Genomic DNA, 22250 nt, shown 5'->3' on the forward strand with positions numbered 1-22250 from the left:
GCATACCTAAAAATGAGGTGTCAATGTGATGAAGCTACAAAACAGGACTACTTGCATGCCAGACAGCATAAGCAGTAAGTGATAGACAGGGCTAAGTGATCCCACAACCAAGGGATCAGGTCCAAGCTCTGCAGTCCTGCCACATCCTCTCGTGAATGGTGGTGGACAATTAAACAACTCAATGGAGGAGAAAGCTCCACAAATATTCCCATCCTTAATGATGGATTAGCTGAGCACAGCAGTGCAAAAGATAAGGCTGAAGCATTTGCAACCATCTTCAGTCAGAAGTGCCAAGTGGATGATCCATCTTGGCCTGCTCCAGAGATCCCCAGCATCACAGATACCAGTCTTCAGCCAATTCGATTCACTCCAAGGCGGCCGAAGGCACTGGATACTGTTAAGGCTATAGGCCCTGACAATATGCCAGTACTAGCACCAAAGACTTGTGCTTCAGAATTTGCTGTGGCCCTATCCATGCTGTTCCAGTATCGACACAACACTGGCATCGACCCGGCTAAGTGGATAATTGCCCAAGTATGTTCTGTATACAAAAAGCAGGACAAATCCAGCCTGGCCAATTACTGCCCCACCATTCTTGATCATCAGTAAAGTGATGGAAGGAGCCTTTAACAGTGCTATCAAGTGACACTTGCTTAGCAATAACCTTCCCATTGATGCTTGGTTTAGGTTCTGCCAGGGTAACTGAGCTTCTGACATCATCACAGCCTTGATTCAAACATGGACAAAAAAGCTGAACTCCAGAGGCAAGGTGAGAGTGACTGCCCTTGACATCAAGGCAGCATTTGACCGAGTATGGCATCAAGGAGCCCTAGCAAAACTGGAGTCAATGGGAATCAGGGGGGAAAACCTCCGCTTGTTGGAGTCATACCTAGCACAAAGGAAGATGGTTGTGGTTGTTGGAGGTCAATCATCTCAGTTCAGGACACCACTGCAGGAGTTCCTCAGGGTAGTGTCCTAGGCCCAATCATCGGCTACTTCATCAATGATCTTCCTTCCATCATAAGGTCAGAAGTGGGGATGTTCACTGATGATGGCACAATGTCCAACACCATTCACTCCTCAGATACAGAAGCAGTCCATGTCCAAATGCAGCAAGACCTTGACAATATCCAGGTTTGGGCTGACAAGTGGCAATTAACATCGCCTAGCATTTGTGTGGTACAAATGACCATCTCCAGCAGAGGGAATCTAGCCATTGCCCCTTGACATTCAATGGCACTACCATAACTGAATCCCCCACTATCAACATCCTGGGGGTTACCATTGACCAGAAACTGAACTGGACTAGCCATATAAATAATATGGCTACAACAGCAGGTCAGAGGTTAAGAATCCTGTGGTGAGTTACTCACCTCCTGACTCTCCAAAAGCCTGTCCACCATCTACAAGGCACAAGTCAGGCGTGTGATGGAATACTCTCCACTTGCCTGAAGGAATGCAGCTCCAACAACACTGAACAAGCTTGCCACCATCCAGGACAAAGCACACTTGATTGGCACCCCATCAATAAACACTTACTTCCTCTATCACTGCCAAACAGAGGCAGCAGTGTGTAGCATCTACAAGGTGCACTGTAAAAATTCACAAAGGCTCCTGAGGCAGCACCTTCTAAACCCACAACCACTACCACCAAGAAGGACAAGGACAGCAGATACATTGGAACACCACCACCTCCAGGTTACCCTCCAAGCCGTTCACCTTGGAAATATGTCGATCTTCCTTCACTGTCATTGGGTCAAAATCTTGGAACACCCTCCCTAACAGCACTGTGGGTATACTTACACCACAGAAACTGCAGCGGTTCAAGAAAGCAGCTCACTACCATCTTCTCGGGGACAATTAGGGATGGGCAATAAATGCTGGCCATATCCTGTAAATGAATTTAAAAAGCTCCTTTTATTCCAAAGGAAAAGGAGACAGAAAATAGGACGCTACAGACCAGTTAGCTTAACATCTGCAATAGGGAAAATAGAAGCTATTATTAAGGAAGTGATAGCAGAGCACGTGGAAAAGTACAAAGTAATCAGACAGAGTCATTGTGGTTTTGTGAAAGGGAAATTATGTTTAACCAACTTATTGGAGTTCTTTGAAGAAGTAACATGTATTGTGGATAAAGTTGGATCAACTGTACTTAGATTTCCAGAAGGCATCTGATAAGGTGCTACATCAGAGTTTATTGGGAAAAATGAAACCTTATGGTGTAGGGGCTAACATTGGCATTGATAAAAGATTGGCTAGCTAGCAGGAAACACAGTAGGCATAATTGGGTCATTTTCTGATTGGCAAAATGTAATGAGCGGTGTGTCACAGTGATCAGTGCTAGGGCCTCAACTTTGTACAATTTATATAAATGGTTTGGATGAAGGGACTGAAGCTATTGTTGCTATGTTTGCTGATGACACAAAGATAGGTAGGAAAGTAAGATGTGAAGAGGACATAAGGAGACTACAAAGATAGGTTAGGTGAGTGTACAAATATCTGGCAAATGGAGTATAATGTGGCAAAATGTGAAATTGTCCATTTTGACAGGAAAATTGAAAAAAGAAGCACATTATCTAAATGGTGAGAGATTGCAGAGCTCTGAGATGCAAAGGGATCTGGGTGTCCTAGTGCATGAATCGCAAAAGGTTAATATGCAGGTACGGCAAGTAATTAGCAAAGCTAATAAAATGTTATTGTTTATTCTGAGGGGAATTGCATGCAAAAGTAGGAAGGCTATACTTCAGTTAGATAGGGCATTCGGGATTTTGGCAGTAAGACACTTGACAAGGTCCCACATAGCAGACTGGTCAAGAAAGTGAAATCACATGGGATACAGGGCAAGGTGGAAAGTTGGATCCAAAATTGGTTCAGTGACAGGAAACAAAAAGTAATGGTCGATGGATGTTTTTGTGAATGGAAACGATTTCCAGTGGTGTTCCACAGGACTCAGTATTGGGGCCCTTGCTGTTTGTTGTATATGTTAATGGTTTAGACTTAAGTGCAGGAGGCACAATTGGGAAATTTGCACATGACACAAAAATAGGCTGTGCAGTTGATAGGGGTTTCGTTGATTGGGCGGAGAAATGGCAAATGGAATTCAATCCGGAAAAGTGAGAGGTAATGCATTTGGTGGGGGGGGGGAGCAGACAAAGCAAGGGAATACTCAATAAATGGGAAATTATTGAGAAGGGTTGAGGAAGTGAGAGACCTTGTAGGGCATGTCCACAAGCCCTAAAGGTGGCAGGACAGGTGGATAAGCTGGTCAAGAAAGCATATGGAATGCTTTCCTTTATTGGGCGAGGTATTGAACACAAAAGCAGGGATGTAGTAATGGAACTGTATAAAACGTTGGTTAGGCCACAGCTGGAATTTTGTGTACAGTTCTGGTCACCACTTTACATAATTGCTCTGGAGAGAATACAGAGGTGATTTACAAGGATGTTGCCAGGGCTTGAAAATTGCAGCTATGAGGAGAGATTGGATAAGCTAGGACAGAGGAGACTAAGGGGTGACCTAATTGACTTGTACAAAATTATGAGGGGCCTAAATAGGGTAGACAGGCAAGACTTGCGTCCCCTAGCTAAGAGGTCAATTGCCAGGAAGCATCGATTTAGGATGATTGGTAGAAAGGTTAGAGGAGACATGATGAAAACCTTTTTCACCCAGAGGGTGATGGGCGTCTGGCATTCACTGTCTGAATTGGTGGTTGAGGCTGAAACGCTCAACTCATTTTAAAGGCACTGAGGTCTGCATCTGAAGTGCTGTAACCTGCAAGTCTACAGACCAGGTGCTGGAATATGGGATTAAAATGAGCAGCTAGTTTCTTTCTTTCTCTTTTTTGACTGGTGCAGACACATTGGGCTGAATGGCCTTTTTCTGCACCGTAACTTTTCTATGGTGAGATCATATCTGGAATACAATATTGGTCTTCTTATTTAAGGAAGGATATAAATGAATTGGAAGCAGTTCAGAAGAGGTTTACTAGACTAAACTTGGACTGGGTGGGTTGCCTTATGAGGAAAGGTTGGACAGGCTAGGCTTGTATCTTCTGGAGTTTAGAAGAATAAGAGGCGACTTGACTGAAACCTTCAAGATCTTGAGGGGTCTTGACAAGGTGGATGTGGGGAGGATGTTTCCTCTTTTGGAAGAATCTAGAACTAGGGGTCACTGTTTAAAAATAAGAGGTCGTCCATTTAAGACTGCATGAGGAGACATTTTTTCTGAGGTTCTTGAGTCTTTGGGACGATCTTCCTCAAAAGGAGGTGGAAGCAGAGTGTTTGAATATTTTTAAGTCAGAGGTAGATAGATTTTTGATAAGCAAGAAGGTGAAAGAACCTGGGGGTAGGCGGGAATGTGGAGTTGAGGTTACAATCATATCAGCCATGATCTTATTAAATGGCGGAGCAGGTTCAAGGGGCCGAGTGGCCTACTCTTACTAAGTCGTATACTCGCATAACCTAAAAATATACATGTACTGTAGTTTTTGTCAATTAACATGACCATAATCATGCATTTAAGGAAAAACTAAATAGTCATATGATGGGGAATGGATTAGAGGATTATACTGGTAGAGTTAGATAACGAAGGATGGGAGGAGGCTTGAATGAAGTTAATTGCCAGCATGGACTGGTTGTGCTGAATAACATGTTTGTGTGCTGTGTATTCTATACAATGTTATGTAATCCATACACTATCAGAAGTATATTGCTGTTTTGTAGAGAATGGAGTTTTTTTTTTTATTCTTTCATAAAATATGGGCATTGCTAGCAAGGCCAGCATTTGTTGCCCACTGCTAACTGCTTTTGCAAAGGGTGGTGAACCACCTTCTTGAACTGCTGCAGTCCATCTGGTAACTTCTGTGTACCAGTTTGGTATAACTTCATGGTTTGCTGGACCATTGCAGAGGGCAGTTAAAAGTCAACCACATTGCAGTGGGCATAGAGTCACTTGTAGGCCAGACCAGGTAAGGATGGCAGATTTCCTCCCCTAAAGTACATTAGTGAACCAGATGGGTTTTTACAACAATCTATGATAGCTCGATGGTCACCATTACTGAGACTAGCTTTCAATCTCAGATTTATTAATTAATTGAATATAACCCGTATCCCCAGAGTATTTGCTGGCGTCTCCGGATCACTAATTCAGTGATATTACCAGCCTGACCCACCATTTCCCCTGATTCCCAAATGAAGATATTGTAGCTGTAAATGAGAGCCTCATTGAAGCCTGGACCTAGTGCGTAAATACGTCCTCAGCTTCACTCTAGAGATTAATTGTTTTTTTTTAAAGTGATATTTCACAATGGAAGTCACTTACTAAACAAAGATTGGGATAAGATAATTATGACCAGCTTTTTTTATTGTTTCACAAAATCAGAATTAAGTACAGTTGCCATTTTTCATTATAACACATTCATTCCCCTGTGATGCCCTAATGAATAACCTGTTAATTGACTCCTTATGTGACTCTTGTAAAACTTGCAGTATTTTGTAGGTTAGACTCGCTAAAATCACTGTACTCCACCATATCAAAAAAAAATGGGAGGTGTTAAGCAAATTGAAACCAGCAGTGAAGCTTTCATTGGCCTCATTGTCCTAGGGTTGGCATTCAGCATCTTCACTATGTTAGTAGCACATTGACCTGAGATTCATCATCCAAGCCATTACTTTGCTGGACTGCATGTAATTACTTTTGTTTCATCAGAACTCAGTATCTTTTCTCCTTTATCTGGAATGGATTGCATGTTTTAAATTCAAGATGACCCTTCCTTCCTTCCCCAAGTAATTTGATAAAAGAAATACAACTGTAAAAACATGATTTTCCTACTTTACCAATGGCTTTAAATGTCTCATCCCTAGTAAATAAAGCTCTACAGAAGGTGAATGAAGCCCTAGAGAAACGTGATCAGGGCAATTTACTGGCTGGTCTGCAGATCCCTGCACTAAGACTTGTGGGAGTGCAGCAAGAGAATTTGTCATGGTATCTAACACATCTGTGTGATCACAAAGAACAAAAGTTACAGGTAGGATGAAGAAATTAAGTGTTTTGGATGAAAGCTGAGAAATATCATTGGTTTGCCATTGATTTTAATTTGCTGTTTCGTTTTCTGTTTATAAGAATTATTCATATATTGGCCAATTTGTTAAAATTAAATTAATGTTCATCAAGGCCACTATTGATGCAGTGAAACTAGGAAATAAAAAAAATGTAGAAAATGATGCTCATATGCATCTGAAGCATAAGTACATTTTCTTATTTCTTTTCCAGGGGGAGAATTTTCCTGGTATGCTTAGCAAGGATGATCTTCAAGCAGGAGTTAGCTTTTCCAATGAACAGGCTGAAGCCCATAAATTTAGTAAGTTTTATTTTGTTTTACACCACTGATGAACTATTTTCTTTTATTGATGGATTGGTCTGATGAGAAGTAAAATGTTTTATGATTCTTCCTCCACCCTCCATGAGTTACCGTTGCTGATGATTGGTGAGGGTGGGATGTAATCTTACCCCACCTGCTGGAAAGAATGAGCATGGATATGGTGGTCTTTTCCTTGTCTGTTTGTATGGCTTCAAGAGATTGATTTACATTCTTATCACAGCATAATGCCGCTGTAGCAGATTTTGTAACTAATGCCTTGTTTTTATTTGAACTTATGAAGAGCTTGAAGCTGTTGAAAAGATAAATACTGCTATCCGCAATGGTGATGCAGCTCAGACAGTGAAAGCATTAATGGTACCAGAGGCTCAGCTGCCTGCAATGTACTCGCACATGGCTGACTTGTACCAGGTAGAACTATCCAACCTGCAGAAACAAAATCCTGAGGTAAATGTTCGACGTACAAAAAAAAATGCAAATATGATGAATGTATTTATTCAAATATTTCTGTACCTTCCACTGCAAATGCTTCACAGTCAATGTGTATATGACACCTTCACCATGTGTGCTTCGCTTTTTATTGTCACCAATCAGATTTGTGATTTTTGACAATACCTTCAGCTCTGTACAGGAAGTTGCTAAAAAGAAACAAAACCATTGAAGTAACTTGGTTGTGCTGGTCCAGGCTTTAATGAGGCTCTCATTTACAGCACAAGAAGATTAATAAAAATCATGGAAAAAAAAAACTTGAAGGCTAGACTTTTCTGAGCTCATTAATCTAATGCTGTGTTTAATATTGCGTCTTTTGTAGATTCTTTCCCCCAACCAGCATGTATGTAAGGCCAGGCTAGGCTAGGCTTTCCCCAAGATCTTATTTTTATTGCTGCTGGGTATAAATTCTAAGAGAACGCACAACCTGCTCCAAAACCTCTGCAGAATTGTTGATGGATTTTTGTGCGGTCCCTCATGATTTTTTTTTTTTGCTTAGTCTAGCGCCTTGCCCCAGTGTTGTAATTTAGACAAAACCTCACTGGAGTAGGAAACTGAGCTTGTGCCCCATAACTCTATGGAACTGCATATTTATCTTCCAGCATGAAGGACCACCCTGCTTGCCACACAATACTATGAGATTGTGTCATAAAATTAAATTTAACAGAACCATGATTGAGGAATGATTTTTGCTTCACTATTCGTGGAGTTCATGTGGGTCTAACAAAACCATAATGTATTATTGGGTTGCTTGCTCTGGAGAACAGAAACTAACCACTGTGCAGTACTCACCAATAGATTCAGGATTGACCTCAGTTTGTGTGTGCTGGTTACAATGCTGCAGCAAAAATAAAATACTTGCATATTCTTTATTCACTTATGTGCCCTTTTAATTTCTCTGCAGTAACTAATATGAGATGACATCGATTGTTTTGACACTTGTATTTTCTGCTCTTTCACAACTTAGTGCCAAATTAGTTCCATGTTATCCATGATTAGAACACATCTGGCCTCCTTCAAAACATAATGCCATAAAATCAGTTAAAATGTAAATATTTTGAAAGGATGGATTCACTTATTAATATCTGATAAATTTAGAGAATTTTGCATGTAAATTCTGGTGGATCAAGGGCTTAAAAAAATGCACATTTTTTTTTCAGTTGTATGTCAATGGTACAACCTTCCAATCAGTCTATTCAGGTTCTGTAGCAAAGGCATGATCCAGTTCAGTAATTTCTCTGCTAGTTAGCAGGATAAGCATCCTGATGCTGGAACTGGTACTTAAATGTCAACATACCTAGTTCGTGCTTTTGGATGAGCAATGAATCACTCACTGAAGTAGGTTCTGTTGCCACATTTAATGGCAATTTAGATCCTGAGTGCATTTTAATTCTTAAAGCTTTGGTTTAAAAGCAGCTATTTTTTTAATATAGGGAATGAATGATAAGCTTTAGAACTTTACAGTACGAAAGGAGGCCATTCATCTTCTTAATTCCGTGCTGGCTGTTAGAGAAATTCAAAAAAACCTCATTACCACTTATTTTCTTTAGTATCAAACGTTATTACATGTGTCATATGTGTTAAATGAGAGACACCGAGAAAGTTATTCCATAGTGGCAAGTCTCTTAAAAATGCTTTTAGCTTGGCTTCAGTGCTGATCCTTATTTCCATTCCTAAGACCTAGGAGTGCCTGAAGACTAATATAGTAACAGTGTGGTAACCATTGCACCAACTGATCTCATTTGCTCTCCACGTTGTAAGGTTTGGTATACCTTGTGCCTTCAGCCAAAACCTATGCATTTTTTGTGGCCAACCCAATCCTCCCTTCTCTCTAATGACCATAAGACTTAGGAGCAGAAATTAGGCCATTCAGCCCATCGAGTCTGCTCCGCCATTCAATCATGGCTGATAAGTTTCTCAACCCCATTCTCCCACCTTCTCCCCGCAACCTTTGATCTCCTTACCAATCAAGAGCCTATCTATCTCGGTCTTAAATACACTCAATGACCTGGCCTCCACAGCCTTCTGTAGCAATGAATTCCATAGAATCACCACTCTCTGGCTAAAGAAGTTTCTCCTCATCTCTGTTCTAAAAGGTCTTCCCTTTACTCTAAGGCTGTGCCCTCAGGTCTTAGTCTCTCCTACTAATGGAAACATTTTCCCCACGTCCACTCTATCCAGGCCTTTAAGTATTCTGTAAGTTTCAATCAGATCCCCTCTCATCCTTCTAAACCCCATCAAATATAGACCCAGAGTCCTCAAACGTTCCTCATATGTTAAGTCTTTCATTCCTGGAATCGTTCTCGTGAACCTCCTCTGGACCTTCTCCAGGGCCAGAACATCCTTCCTGAGATACCGGGCCCAAAATTGCTCACAATATTCTAAATGTGGTCTGACCAGAGCCTTATAAAGCCTCAGCAGCACATCCCTGCTTTTATATTCTAGTCCTCTCGAAATAAATGCCAACATTGCATTTGCCTTCCTAACTACCGACTCAACCTGCAAGTTAACCTTAAGAGAATTCTGGACTAGGACTCCCAAGTCCCCTTGCACTCAAGATTTCTGAATTCTCTCCCCATTTAGAAAATAGTCTATGCCTCTATTCTTCCCACCAAAGTGCGTGACCTCACACTTCCCCACGTTGTATTCCATCTGCCACTTCTTTGCCCATTCTCCTAAACTGTCCAAATCCTTCTGCAGCCTCCCTGCCTCCTCAATACTACCTGTCCCTCCAACTATCTTTGTATCATCTGCAAACTTAGCCAGGATGCCCTCAGTTCCTTCATCTAGATTATTAATGTATAAAGTGAAAAGTTGTGGTCCCAACACTGACCCCTGTGGAACTCCACTAGTCACCGGCCGCCATCCTGAGAAGGACCTCCTTATCCCTACTCTCTGCCTCCTGCCAGACAGCCAATCTTCTATCCATGCTAGTACCTTGCCTCTAACACCATGGGCTCTTATCTTACTGAGCAGCCTCCTGTGCGGCACCTTGTCAAAGGCCTTCTGGAAGTCCAAGTAGATAACATCCATTGGCTCTCCTTTGTCTAACCTACTCATTACCTCCTCAAAGAATACTAACAGATTTGTCAGGCATGACCTCCCCTTGATGAAACCATGCTTCTTTGCCCTATTTTACCATGCACTTCCAAGTATTCTGAAATCTCATCCTTAATAATAGACTCTAAAACCTTACCAAAGACCGAGGTCTGGCTAATCGGCCTGTAATTTCCCGTCTTTTGCCTCACTCCCTTCTTAAACAGGGGGGTTACATTAGCAATTTTCCAGTCCTCTGGGACCCTCCCTGACTCCAGTGATTCCTGAAAGATCACCACTAATGCCTCCACTATTCCTTCAGCTATCTCCTTCAGAACTCTGGGGTGTAATCCATCTGGTCCAGGTGATTTATCCACCTTCAGACCTTTCAGTTTTCCTAGCACCTTCTCCTTGGTAATGGCCACCGTACTCACCTCTGCCCCCCCGACTCTCTTGAACTTTGGGGATGTTACTTGTGTCTTCCACTGTGAAGACTGACACAAAGTACCTATTCAGTTCCTCCGCCATTTCTTTGTTCCCCACTACTGCTTCTCCAGCGTCATTTTCCAGCGGCCCAATGTCCACTTTTGCATCTCTCTTACCCTTTATATATCTAAAAAAAACTCTTGCAATCTTCTTTTATATTACTGGCTAGTTTACCCTCATATTTAATCTTCTCCCTCCTCATTTCTTTCTTAGTTGTCCTCTGTTGGTCTTTGTAGGCTTCCCAATCTCCTGGTTTCCCACTGCTCTTCGCCGCATTGTATGCTTTCTCTTTAGCTTTTAATCTTGTCAGCCATGGTTGCCTCGTCCTCCTTTTAGTATGCTTCTTCTTCCTAGGGATGAATTTTTGCTGTGTCTCCCAAATATTCCCAGAAACTCCGCCATTGTTGTTCCACTGTCTTTCCTGCTGGGCTCATCTCCCAGTCAATTCTGGCCAGCTTCTCCCTCATGCCTCTGTTGTTGCCTTTATTCAACTGTAATACCGTTACATCTGATTCCAGCTTTTTCCTCTCAAATTGCAGGGTAAATTCTATCATATTATGGTCACTTCCTCCTAAGGGTTCCTTCACCTTAAGCTCCCTTACCAAATCTGCCTCATTACACATCACTAAATCTAGAATTGCCTGTTCCCTAGTGGGCTCCACCACAAGCTGCTCCAAAAAGCCATCTCGTAGACATTCCACAAATTCCTTTTCTTGGGATCCACTACCAACCTGATTTTCCCAGTCTACCTGCATATTGAAACCCCCCATGATCACTGTAACATTGCCTTTCTTACACACCTTTTCTATCTCCTGGTGTATCTTGTGCCCCACATCCTGTCTACTGTTCGGAGGCCTGTACATAACTCCCATTATGGATTTTTTACCTTTGCAGTTCCTCAACTCTACTCACACAGATTCTACATCATCTGATCCTACATCATTTCTTACTATCGATTTAATTTCATTTCTTACTAACAAAGCAACCCCACCCCTCTGCCAAACTGCCTATCTTTTCGATAGGATGTGTATCCTTGGATATTTAGCTCACAGTCCTGATCCCCAAGCTCTTAATGACTTGCTTTTGTTTGTGTGCAACATCAGTCAAGTTCAGTTACACTTGAGTGTATCGACATCTGATGCAGTACTGGTTGAATCTTGTAGATTTAGGTAGCTTGCTAAGTTAAGAGTAGTTAACAGAAGAAGTACACCCAATATATATATTAATTTAGTTTCAAATGAGATAACACAAACCATAATTCTTAAAGAAATTCATCACCAAAAAAAACCACGTCTTTGTTTTTATAGGGGATGAAAGGTTATTGGGGTAGTTGGGAATGTGGTGTAGAGATTGCTATCGGATCAGCCATGATCTTATTGAATGGCAGAGCAGGCTCGAGGGGCCGAATGGCCTACTCCTGCTCCTAATTCTTACATTCATATAAACCATTTTTCTGCTCACCAACTTACAGGGGAAACTGACTCATGAAGAGCTTGCTATTGCGGTGGAGATGTTGTCAGCAGTGGCTGCACTGAATGAAGCATTGACAATGAATGATGTTCATGCCGTATTACAGAACCTCACTAGCTCCTCTATTGGAGTTAGCAAACTGCATGATGCAAACACACAGCGGTATGTTATTCGGAGCTCTAACTCTCTGATTGCAATTTGCAAACCGAGACGAAATTGTTGAATAAGAAAATGAAAGGCATGCATAGTAATAAATGGTATTGAATAATTATGTATTTATCAGGCAAGAGTGTTGAAACAAATATCGGAGTGGAAAAATTACATGTAAAGTATTCTTCTACGAGAGCCAATGTGATGGAATGCTATTGTATAACGTCGTTACTTGGCATATAACTGTGGTACATATTTTCATTATGCAAAAGTGAGAATCCAGTTCAATAATTTCTCTGCTAGCTAGCAGGTTAAGCTTTCTGATGCTGAAACTGGTATTTAACTGTCAACACACCTAGATCGTGATTATTATGAGTGAGTAATAAGTGATTTACTGAAGTAGGATTTGTTGCTACATTTAACAGACAGGTTGGACCTCGAGTGCTTTTTAATTCAAACACATTGTTTTAGAAGCATCTATCAAAGACTTTTATTTATATGGAGAATCAATGATAAGCTTTAGAACTTTACAGTACAGAAGGAGGTCATTCAACTTCTTAAGCCTGTGCTGGCTCTTTGTCAGTGATATCCAAGACCACCTCATTATCACTTCTTATCCTGGTCACCAAATATTTTCTACCATAAATGAAGAAATATTCTCTGCCACAGTTCCTCTCTCTTGCAACATTATCCGTGCTCTCTGTGTAAAGGAATTTCCCCGAACCCTTCTCCTCACTTTCTGGCAATTTTAAATTGATCACCTGACAATACCAACTCCCTATCCAGAGAAAATAGTATTTCCCTATTATACATAGTGAAGCCCTTCACGATTCAAAAACAGCAATAATAGGGCTGTTATAGCATTCTCTATTCTAGTGAAAATAGTCAGTATCTTAAATCACCCTCGTAGTTGTAGTTTTTCATCATATTGAGATGTTCCCTATGAGTTTAATCTACTTTCCATAAATGAATTCCTAAAACTGCCTTGTATAAATTTATCACCATCTCTTTGCTCCTATTTGTAAAATCTGTATTTTTATGTCTTTATCCAGTTCTACTTGCACTTTTAAGAAAAGTTGTACTTTGTCCGTTTATTACCTGTTCACTATTTATATTGACTGTATTCTTTCATTCCTTGTTTTCCTTTTGTAAATGTAATACCTCACACTTAGTAATGCAAAATTTGGACTTTGCTAACCTGTTTCTTTCTGAAATCTTTTTCAGTCTCGTTGTCAGGCTGTTCCTGTGTGTGTGTGCAGTGCGTATGTGGGTGATCTGTTTGTATTTATAATTTATATTTATATATGGTAGAGCTAACTTTAAACAAGTTCTCAGCCAGCTTTAACCTGTAACACGATTACAACTTTCTGCCTTGCCCATTTTCATGTAATGGAACTATGCTTTACTTTGTTGTGTGATAAGGAGAAGGAAACTGCACAAAAATCTGAACATGCCATGTGACTGCAGGGCAGTGTTTTAAAAGAAAAGGAAGGGATTGTTACCTGTGTAAATGTCAATGTGTCCTCCAACTGATTCAAATTTGCACATAATTATAAGTACACTCTGCACTGAAGTAAATTATTTTTCTTGGCAGTACTTGCAAAGGAACAGTCTTGCTATCTGGTGAGATCAACAAATCATCTTATAGGTGACATAATCACACACTATTCCTATCACAATGGACGTTGCTATAAAATATATATTGTAATCAATTTATTATTGACTAAAAGTTGGTCATGCTAACCAGTTATTCTGTTGTTGTAGTTATACTAGCTTGTTACTGTATTTGGCATTGTTTTTCATACTCTGCTTCTGTGATTTCTGTGTACCTTTGTAATCAAGAATGTTTAGTCTCCTTTGGGTTAGATACTGTGGATATAACAGTTTTAGTATTTGAAGGTTTCAGTGCCGATGTATTAAGTCGGTAGGTCAATTATATGTAATCAATTACTCGCATAATTATGCTTTCTAATCTTAGCTTTTGCTTTTTTGGATTCGAAACACTAATAAGATAAACCTTCAAGTCACCCTTTCTGTCATCCTCAAATAAGACTTCTAAGTCACATGACTGTAAAATGCTATTGCAGTATATCCGATGGGTATCCCAAGTTTTTTTTTAAAACCCGAAGTATGATGTTACCTCACATCTCCCAGTTACTTCCTTCATAAAAAAGCTGACCAGTTTCCTCTTGAATTTTCCAACACCAGCTGCTTCCGCTGTTAGTTCCAGAAGTTCGTTACCCTATATGCAATTACCAGTTCATCTTCCATTTTTTAAGTGTTCGCCCTAGTACAATAAATGGGGTAAAATAGCTAATGGTGATAATAAACTTCAATTTATGTAGTGCCTTTATGGTATAAATTTTTCAAGATGTTTTATTGTTGTGAGGGTGAGGTGGGGGCTGGGCTGGGGTGATGTTCGCAGGGTGGTTGTGTTAGGGAAAGAAAAAAAGGACAATTAAGGAATTAACCTGCGAGCCATGGGGGGAGAGATTTAATTTAAAGGCACAAAGAGAAGAGGAGTAGTAGGTATTTCTAGAAATGGGGCCACGGTGAATAAAGATTAATTTTCTTCTTTACCTTTTCATGGGATATGGGCGTCGCTGGCATGGCCAGCATTTGTTATCTATCTCTAATTGCCCTTGAACAGTGGGGCTTGCTAGGCCATTTCAGAGGGCAGTTAAGAGTCAACCATGTTGCTGTGTGTCTGGATTCGCATGCTTGCCAGACAAGGTATGAATGGCAGATTTTCTTCCCTAAAGGACATTAGTGATCCAGATAGGTTTTTACAACAATCAATGATAGTTTCATTGTTGTCATTACTAAGACTAGCTTTAAATTCCAGATTTTATTAATTTAATTTAATTTCCAACGGCTGTTGTGGCAGTATTTATACCCGTGTCCCCAGAGCATTAGTCTGGTACTCTGAATTACTACTCCAGTGGCATTACCACTATGCCACCATCTCCCCATAAGGAGGTTACTAGAAAATTTGAATCCACAGGGGTCTAAAGGATGGATATGATTTCCGCAGTGGAGGGACTGAAGAAGAGGTACCAAGTTTCACATAATTTGGCTCAGCCAGAGAGGGTAGCTGAGGAGGGGGCTGTGTGTCAAAGCATGGAATACATTGGAGACTTAGTGATGCTTTTGCTCTTCCTGATTAAATTATAGGAAGTTATTTATGTATGGCTTGATTTGGACACACTGACAGCACAGAGATAGGAATAGGGTCAAGAGAAGTGGTAGATGGGTAGATCTGGATGTCAGCATACATGTGGAAACTGAACCCAGGTGTCCTTGAAGGACAGCATATAGGTGGGGATGAGGAGGGACTATAGATAAGAGTATTGGGAGCTTCTTGAAGTGACAGTGCAGAGACAGAAAGGAAAATGTTGCTGAAGGCGTGCTGAATGTCTAATGATAGGTCGGAGTAGAGCCATGAGGAAAGATGATCATAGAAGAATATCGTCGTCAACTACATCAAATACTTCAGAGATGTCTAGGAGGACAAATAGGAATCATACATATTGTCCTAAGAAAGATATCTGATATATTATAAAGATGTTCATGTGTCCAGTTTCCCTGTAGTAGCAATTTAATAAAGAAACATCTAATGGACCTTCAAGCTAAAACGTTAGAGTATAATGTAGAGGAAGTGATACTCAAACTACAGCCAATCCACAATGAGTTTTTTTTGTCCAGTTGTGGTCAGAGGTATAAGGAAGCATTCAAATCAAAAGGCCACCACAGTGATCTATGGTGTCCGAGAATTGAGTTATGACTTGCTACATTATTAGATTTATAACAGGTTATTTTTCTTTGATTCAGTGATGCTGACCATTCCATAAACAAGCTAATGCATTCTATAAACTGGAATGCGTGTTCACTTGCCCAATATCTGTGTAAATGCCGTAAGCCACATAGGTCGATTAGAGAAACCTTGTCATTATACTCTTGTATGGCATAGCCAGAAAGCCACCTTGTGTAATTTTCTTGAACTTGTTAGACAGAGGAATAAAATCAATTCGGCCGTGCCTTAGGTTAGAAAATATTGGTCAGATTTAATTAATACTATTAAACACAAATATCATTATAGTAATTTGGAATTTGTTTTAAACTTTGTCATCTTTCTAATAATCATGATGGAATATTGAAAGAATAATTTAGTATTCTTTGTAGAGCTCAATCTCTCAAGGATACAAACATTTCCTTATGTATTTTCTGATCCCCACACAACTGCTGCACAGTATGATCAATGTAGAGCTCAGTGTAAGTTCCTTATTTTCCAGTTAATATTTTAAGTCCTTGTGACTGTCAAGGGGGAGTTATTTAAAACTATGAGCTAATAAATGCATGATTGATTTCATGTGCAGAACAGTACAGTGCTGCTAGTTCCTTTAAGCATTCTTCCTGACAGGCTATTTATATTATATTTTATATGTATCTAGTGTCAAACCTTGGAATATGCTGCACCGCCATTTAACAGATGACACTAAAAACACTCTTTCTTCCATATTATATGCTACTATTTATTCTCCTATCTTGCCTATTGTTGGTTGATTCAGAATGGGAGAAAGCCAACCTTAAATATGTTATTCAAAAACCTTCGAAGTTGCACTGAAACAAAGGGAGTCGTCCATAAGAACATAACATAAGAAATAGGGACAGGAATAGACCACTCGGCCCCTCGAGTCTGCTCCGCCATTCAATAAGATCATGGCTGATTTTCTTGTGTTTTGATTTCCACATTCCCATCTAACCCCAATAACCTTTGATTCTCTTGCCTAACAAGAGTCTATTTACCTCTGCCTTAAAAATCTTCAATGACCCCGCCTCCACCGCCTTCTGAGGCAGAGAGCTCCAAAGTCACACAACCCTCAGAGAAAAAATTCCTTCTCATCTCTGTTCTAAAAGGGCAACCCCTAATTTTAAAACAGTGCCCCCTAGTTCTGGACTCAACCGCCAGAGGAAACATCCTTTCTACGTCCACCTTGTCAAGGCTATTCAGGATCTTGTATACTTCAATCAAATCACCCCTCACTCTTCTAAACTGCAGTGGAAACAAGCCTAGTCAGTCCAGCCTTTCCTCATAAGACAACCCACTCATTCCAGGTATCAATCCAGTAAACCTCCTTTGAACCGCCTCCAATGCATTTACATCCTTCCTTAAATAAGGGGACCAAAACTGCACACAGTATTTGAGGTGCGGTCTCACCAATGCCCTGTATAACTGAAGTATAATATCCTTACTTTTATGTCCAATCCCTCTCGTAATAAAAGATAGCATTCCATTAGCCATCTTAATTACTTGCTGTACCTGCATACTAACTTTTTGTGACTTGTACTATAACACCTGCATCCCTTTGCACCTCAGAATTATGCAGCAGTTCTCCATTTAAGTAATACTCTGCTTTTTTGTTCTTCCTGCCAAAGTGAACAATTTCACATTTTCCCAAATTAAACTCCATTTGCCAGATCTTTGCTCACTCACTCAACCTATCTATATCCATCTGCAACCTCCATATGTCCGCTTCACAACATACTTTCATAACTACATCAGACAAGTGCACATTCATAAGACTTACCCACACCAGCCCTAAATTTGCTTTTCACTAATTTAACTTATGCATCTTGTCTTATTGTCATGGATTAATTTGAAGTAATTATCCAGATTTATTTAACATAGTTTATTTTATATAATGCATGTGATGGATTAATAAAAATCCGCAGGAGCGCTTTTGATTTCCCAGCAGTAAACAGGCAAGAGGTGGATGGAGTTAAAGGAAGCTGAAGGAGACAACAGGGGCCTGGTCCCTGTTCACTCTGGTTACCTCGGGTAGTTTGACATCTCTTGCTGGAGTACATAAAGACAGATGGGTGTGGTAGCAAGCTGTAAACGCAGTTTTGAATTCTGTGTATGTGCACACACCTGATGTAGTGGGTAAATGCATGAATGTTTTCACATGCAGTTTGTCTTAGCTGAGACTTGAAGATGTGTAAAATGAGTTCCTAATGGTGCAATTGGACTTTTCAGATTCTAAATTCTTTTTCTTTCAGATATGTGAACATGCTGGTACTAATGAAGGCAGAAGCTACAGACCAAGGACAGCATTACTTAAGCTGGAATGACATTCAGAGCTGTATTGAAGAAGTCAATTTGCAGGTTAATGAAGAAAGTGAAAGTGAGTTCTGTGTTCTAAAACTGAGATGACTTTTTGCACAATTGTAGTAAACTACCAATTTTCTCCATGCACTAAACTGAATTAATTTAACTGAAAAGGTAAAGTGTCTCTACTGTGCAGTGGAACTGATTGCATGGACAAGCTCTCAATTACTCTGAATCTGGCTGTCCAGAAGATGACAGGAACATCAGTGTGTGCTGTAATTGCTGTGCCTATAGCGCACTAAATCATTTGTGTGTTGCATGCATTGTAGTTTAAGCAGAAAGGAGGTCCACATTACGTAGATGCAATAAAAGCTCACCAAAGTAAATTGACAAAGAAATTATTTTTTGAATATTAAAATGAAAAAATCATATCCAATCTAATCCTTTTTCACTAAAATCAAAAGGATAATTTCTATGTCTTAGTCTGTCTTTGAACACTAATTTACACACGTCGAAATGCTTCCTCAGCTTCAAATAAAATTAATATTATTTCCTTAACTTTTCAACTGAAAAGCCATCATCCTGACTATAGTGTGTTTTTGCACACTCCATGAAGTTGCACGTAATGAATGCTTCACTGAAGGACTAATTGTCGCACCCTTACTGCAAGGTTATCAATTAGTAATCTGTATGTTGGTTTCCATATAAGCTAGCCCATGCGTATATATGTTAGTGAATTATTTCAGCTCATAATGACATGACTCTAAATAATTTGAAATTCCAAAAGTTTCATTGGAAGGAGGCATACAAATATTAAATTTATAATGCTAAGATAATTTTGCAGAGTGCCCTTTAATGTCATTGCTTCTTGTATTATGAATATTTTTTCAATCCATTACCAGCATGTTATTAGGATTACTTGCTTTTAAAGTTACCAATTTTCTAACATTTCTCAGCTCTGAAGACTTTGACTTCAGGGAGTGTGATTCCATGGCCATTGCTCCTGTACTCATTACCCCCCTCCCCGGCCCCGTTTTTTGTGAATACCTGAATAAGGTTGTTGGTGGTCTATTTGACAGTGGGGAATCACAGCTGAGCACTATCCTTTGCACACAATCAATGCATGTTTTTTAATTTGTGTTGCCAATAGTGATTGGGAGCAGGAATACTGGCTCCTTTACCTCTCTCCAACTAGGGACATCAAGATTTAGCACACTGACTGAGATTGGCTAACTGAAAATTGAATCATTTGAGCTTCCAGTCCTTTTGTTTAGTATGCTGGCTTCATGAACTTGAGGAGAGTTATATTTATAGTTTTATTTGTGAAAATTTTAATTACATTTTGGGGTTGAAAGCTTTCAAGGAACTAGCAAAACTATATCTACAACAGGTAATTTAGTATTCTGTAGGTATGTAGAACAACCAAAACATAATATTGCCATTTAGCACTGTTACGATCAGTTTAATTGTTGTAAGCTTGTATTTGGCTTGATGTTCCTGCTACAGAGGTCATCGCAGCTGAGCTTATCAATGATATAATTGATAAGGAAGATCCCAGTAAAACACTGGAAGCATTATTGATGCCAACTGCTAAATTACAGGAAGTGAAGTCCTCAACAGCATTCCATTATCAAGATGTTCTATGGCACACTAAGCGACAGAAGCGTAAGGTGAGAAATGCTTATTTTGTTAATAACTACTTGCCTATAAAATCCATTCATTGTAATTTCAAAACTAATAGAAATGCTACTTTGGAGATCAATTGTGGTCACTCTTAATTCCAAGCAATAATGAATATTATATGTCCAAATAAAATATTTTGTTTGCCAGTGGGAATTTTCCAGTGCTTCCAAGGGTCCATTTTTGAATCCTTTGGCTCAGTGTAACACTATCATAAAGGTGATGAACTGGCTGACCGTTTTTGGGTGGAGCTGAATACTGAATTCATTAAATGTTAATGGGATTAAAAGTGAAGCTTCGTTGATCTCTATTGAGCCATTGAGATAAGCCTAGATTGTTCTTAAGATGTCTGTTCATTTGTGCCATGTGAAAAGCACAATCTACAAAGGATAAACTCTTGAAAAATGGTTTATGCCTTTGTAAACACATCAGTACGTAAATCTTGTAATTTTTGTTCTGAGTTTTTTAGTAACAACTTTTTTTTCAAAAATACGTATTTCAAAATAATGTGCTTAAATTTATCACCTGGATTGTCTTTCATGCCTTTTGGCCTTTCCGTTATGAGTTTTACTTGAAGGTATCAGACTCTCTTAAATGTCTGGTTTTGGGTTTGATAATTTTGCATAAAGTTATGACTCCATTAACTGGATTTGGACTGTGTAGGCTGAGCAACTGCAAAATGCCTAATTCTCAGCATGCATCATTATTCTTCGACCTCTTGTACAAATGGGATATTTTCTTGAGATTTTACTGCTTTTTGCTCTTAAGAACAGAGCAACTTTTTGTGTGTGTCGTTACAATTATGGGGTTTATAAGATTTTTATGTTTTATGTCTATGCCTTTGATCTAGGTTGAAATTAAGGAGGGGATTATGACCAGTTCTGAATTCTGCCTGACAACAGGCCTGGGGGAAGGGGTTCTTAAAAATTAATGGAAGGCCTAGATTGTTTTGTTGGGAAGATGAAAGGTGTTCACACTTGGAGACACTGACAGCAACATCTGTGTTTACAGTGGTTAGACTGATCATCTCCAAAGTTCCAGGGAGGTGTTCAGAATGTCAGGTTGTAAATAGTTATGTTTTAAACTGCCCATTTAATTTCAAGATAGAGTAGATTTTGGGTCTAAAGAATAGCTAATCTGTATTGCTACCTGGATATAAGTTCCATGTGAATTCATGCTGTCAAGGAGATGGGCTTTGAGAGGGGAAGGGTTTTGAAGATATTCCTGAGACTCTACCAGGATCTGGGAGAGAGTGGGAGCAGTTAGAGGCCAAGAGACCTTATGATTCACCATGCAGGAATGTGGGTGGAAGTTCACGCTTGAATTGGAAAGATCAAATTTGACAGGAGTTAGTGGAAGAATCTCCAGAGGGGGGGGTGGGGGGGAACACTCTGTGAAAGACATTCTGTAATTAAAAGTTACCAGCCTAAGAAAGGAAAAGAACAGAAATAAACTCTCAAGCTAATAAACACTTTGGACTGGTTCTGGAAGAATTAAATGCAAGCTGAAATGACAATGTAAAGCATATCTCTGCAGTGTGTTTTTTCAATTATGTTAAGAATAAAAGAGGATGTTCTGTTCTATAGTTTAAAGTATAGGTTGCCTACAACAATAGTGTTACAGTAAAAGTCTCAATGTAAAATCTTAGAACCATAGAATGGTTACATGCAGAAAGAGGCCATTCAGCCCATTTTGTCTGCGCCAGCAAAAAAGAGAAAAAAGAAACTAGCTGCTCACTTTAATCCCACTTTCCAGCACCTGGTCTGTAGCCTTGTAGGTTACAACTCTTCAGGTGTAGATGCAGGTAAATTTTAAATGATAAAAGCAAAATACTGTGGGTGCTGGAAATCTGAAATGAAAACAGAAAATGTTGGAAAATCTCAGCAGGTCTGACAGCATCTGTGGAGAGAGAAACAGAGTTAACATTTTAAGTCTGTATGACTCTTCATAGCTAAAGAGAGGTTGATCTGTGACAGAATTAATACTGTTTAAGGGGGTGGGGTAGAGCAGGTAAAACAGGATAGAAAATCAGCGGGGGTTAAGGAGAGATTGACAAAGATGTTACGCACACAAGACAGGGAGTGTTAAGGATAGTGGTAAGGACTAAAGAAGGTGCTGATAGTGACATAAAGGTTAGAAAGCAGAATGCGTGAATAGCAGAACAAGGGTCAGCACTCTGTGAAAGAACAACATAGAACAAGTGATAGGTGTAATAAATAAAAATAAGTAAATAAATTTTAAAAATTTTTTGAAAATTAAAAAGGAACTTAATAGCCTTCTGGACTTAACATTTTCAACAACTTCAGGCCATGAACGCTCCCGTCTATCTTCACCCCTTTTTTAACCCCCTTTTAAATTTTTTTTTAATTTAATTTTTATTTTTTTAAAATATATTTTCATTTTTTATTTATTTTTATTCATTTATTCATTGCTTTATCCCTTATTCTATACTTT

At 39.5% G+C, this 22250-nt stretch overlaps 1 protein-coding gene across 2 annotated transcripts in view; it reads left to right on the plus strand.

The window, feature by feature from the left end:
• iqgap2 (IQ motif containing GTPase activating protein 2) overlaps window positions 1–22250 on the plus strand; it is a 393779-nt gene that overhangs the window by 226012 nt on the left and 145517 nt on the right. For both annotated transcript variants that reach the window (XM_041185732.1, XM_041185733.1), the window contains exons 10-15: window positions 5862–6025; window positions 6271–6358; window positions 6660–6823; window positions 11859–12019; window positions 18068–18192; window positions 19623–19786. In XM_041185732.1, coding sequence (XP_041041666.1) covers window positions 5862–6025; window positions 6271–6358; window positions 6660–6823; window positions 11859–12019; window positions 18068–18192; window positions 19623–19786 — 866 coding nt within the window. The remainder of the gene's footprint in view (window positions 1–5861; window positions 6026–6270; window positions 6359–6659; window positions 6824–11858; window positions 12020–18067; window positions 18193–19622; window positions 19787–22250) is intronic.

This window comes from Carcharodon carcharias, chromosome 4 (genome assembly GCF_017639515.1).
Source record: "Carcharodon carcharias isolate sCarCar2 chromosome 4, sCarCar2.pri, whole genome shotgun sequence".
In the NCBI taxonomy this organism is placed as follows: domain Eukaryota; kingdom Metazoa; phylum Chordata; class Chondrichthyes; order Lamniformes; family Lamnidae; genus Carcharodon; species Carcharodon carcharias.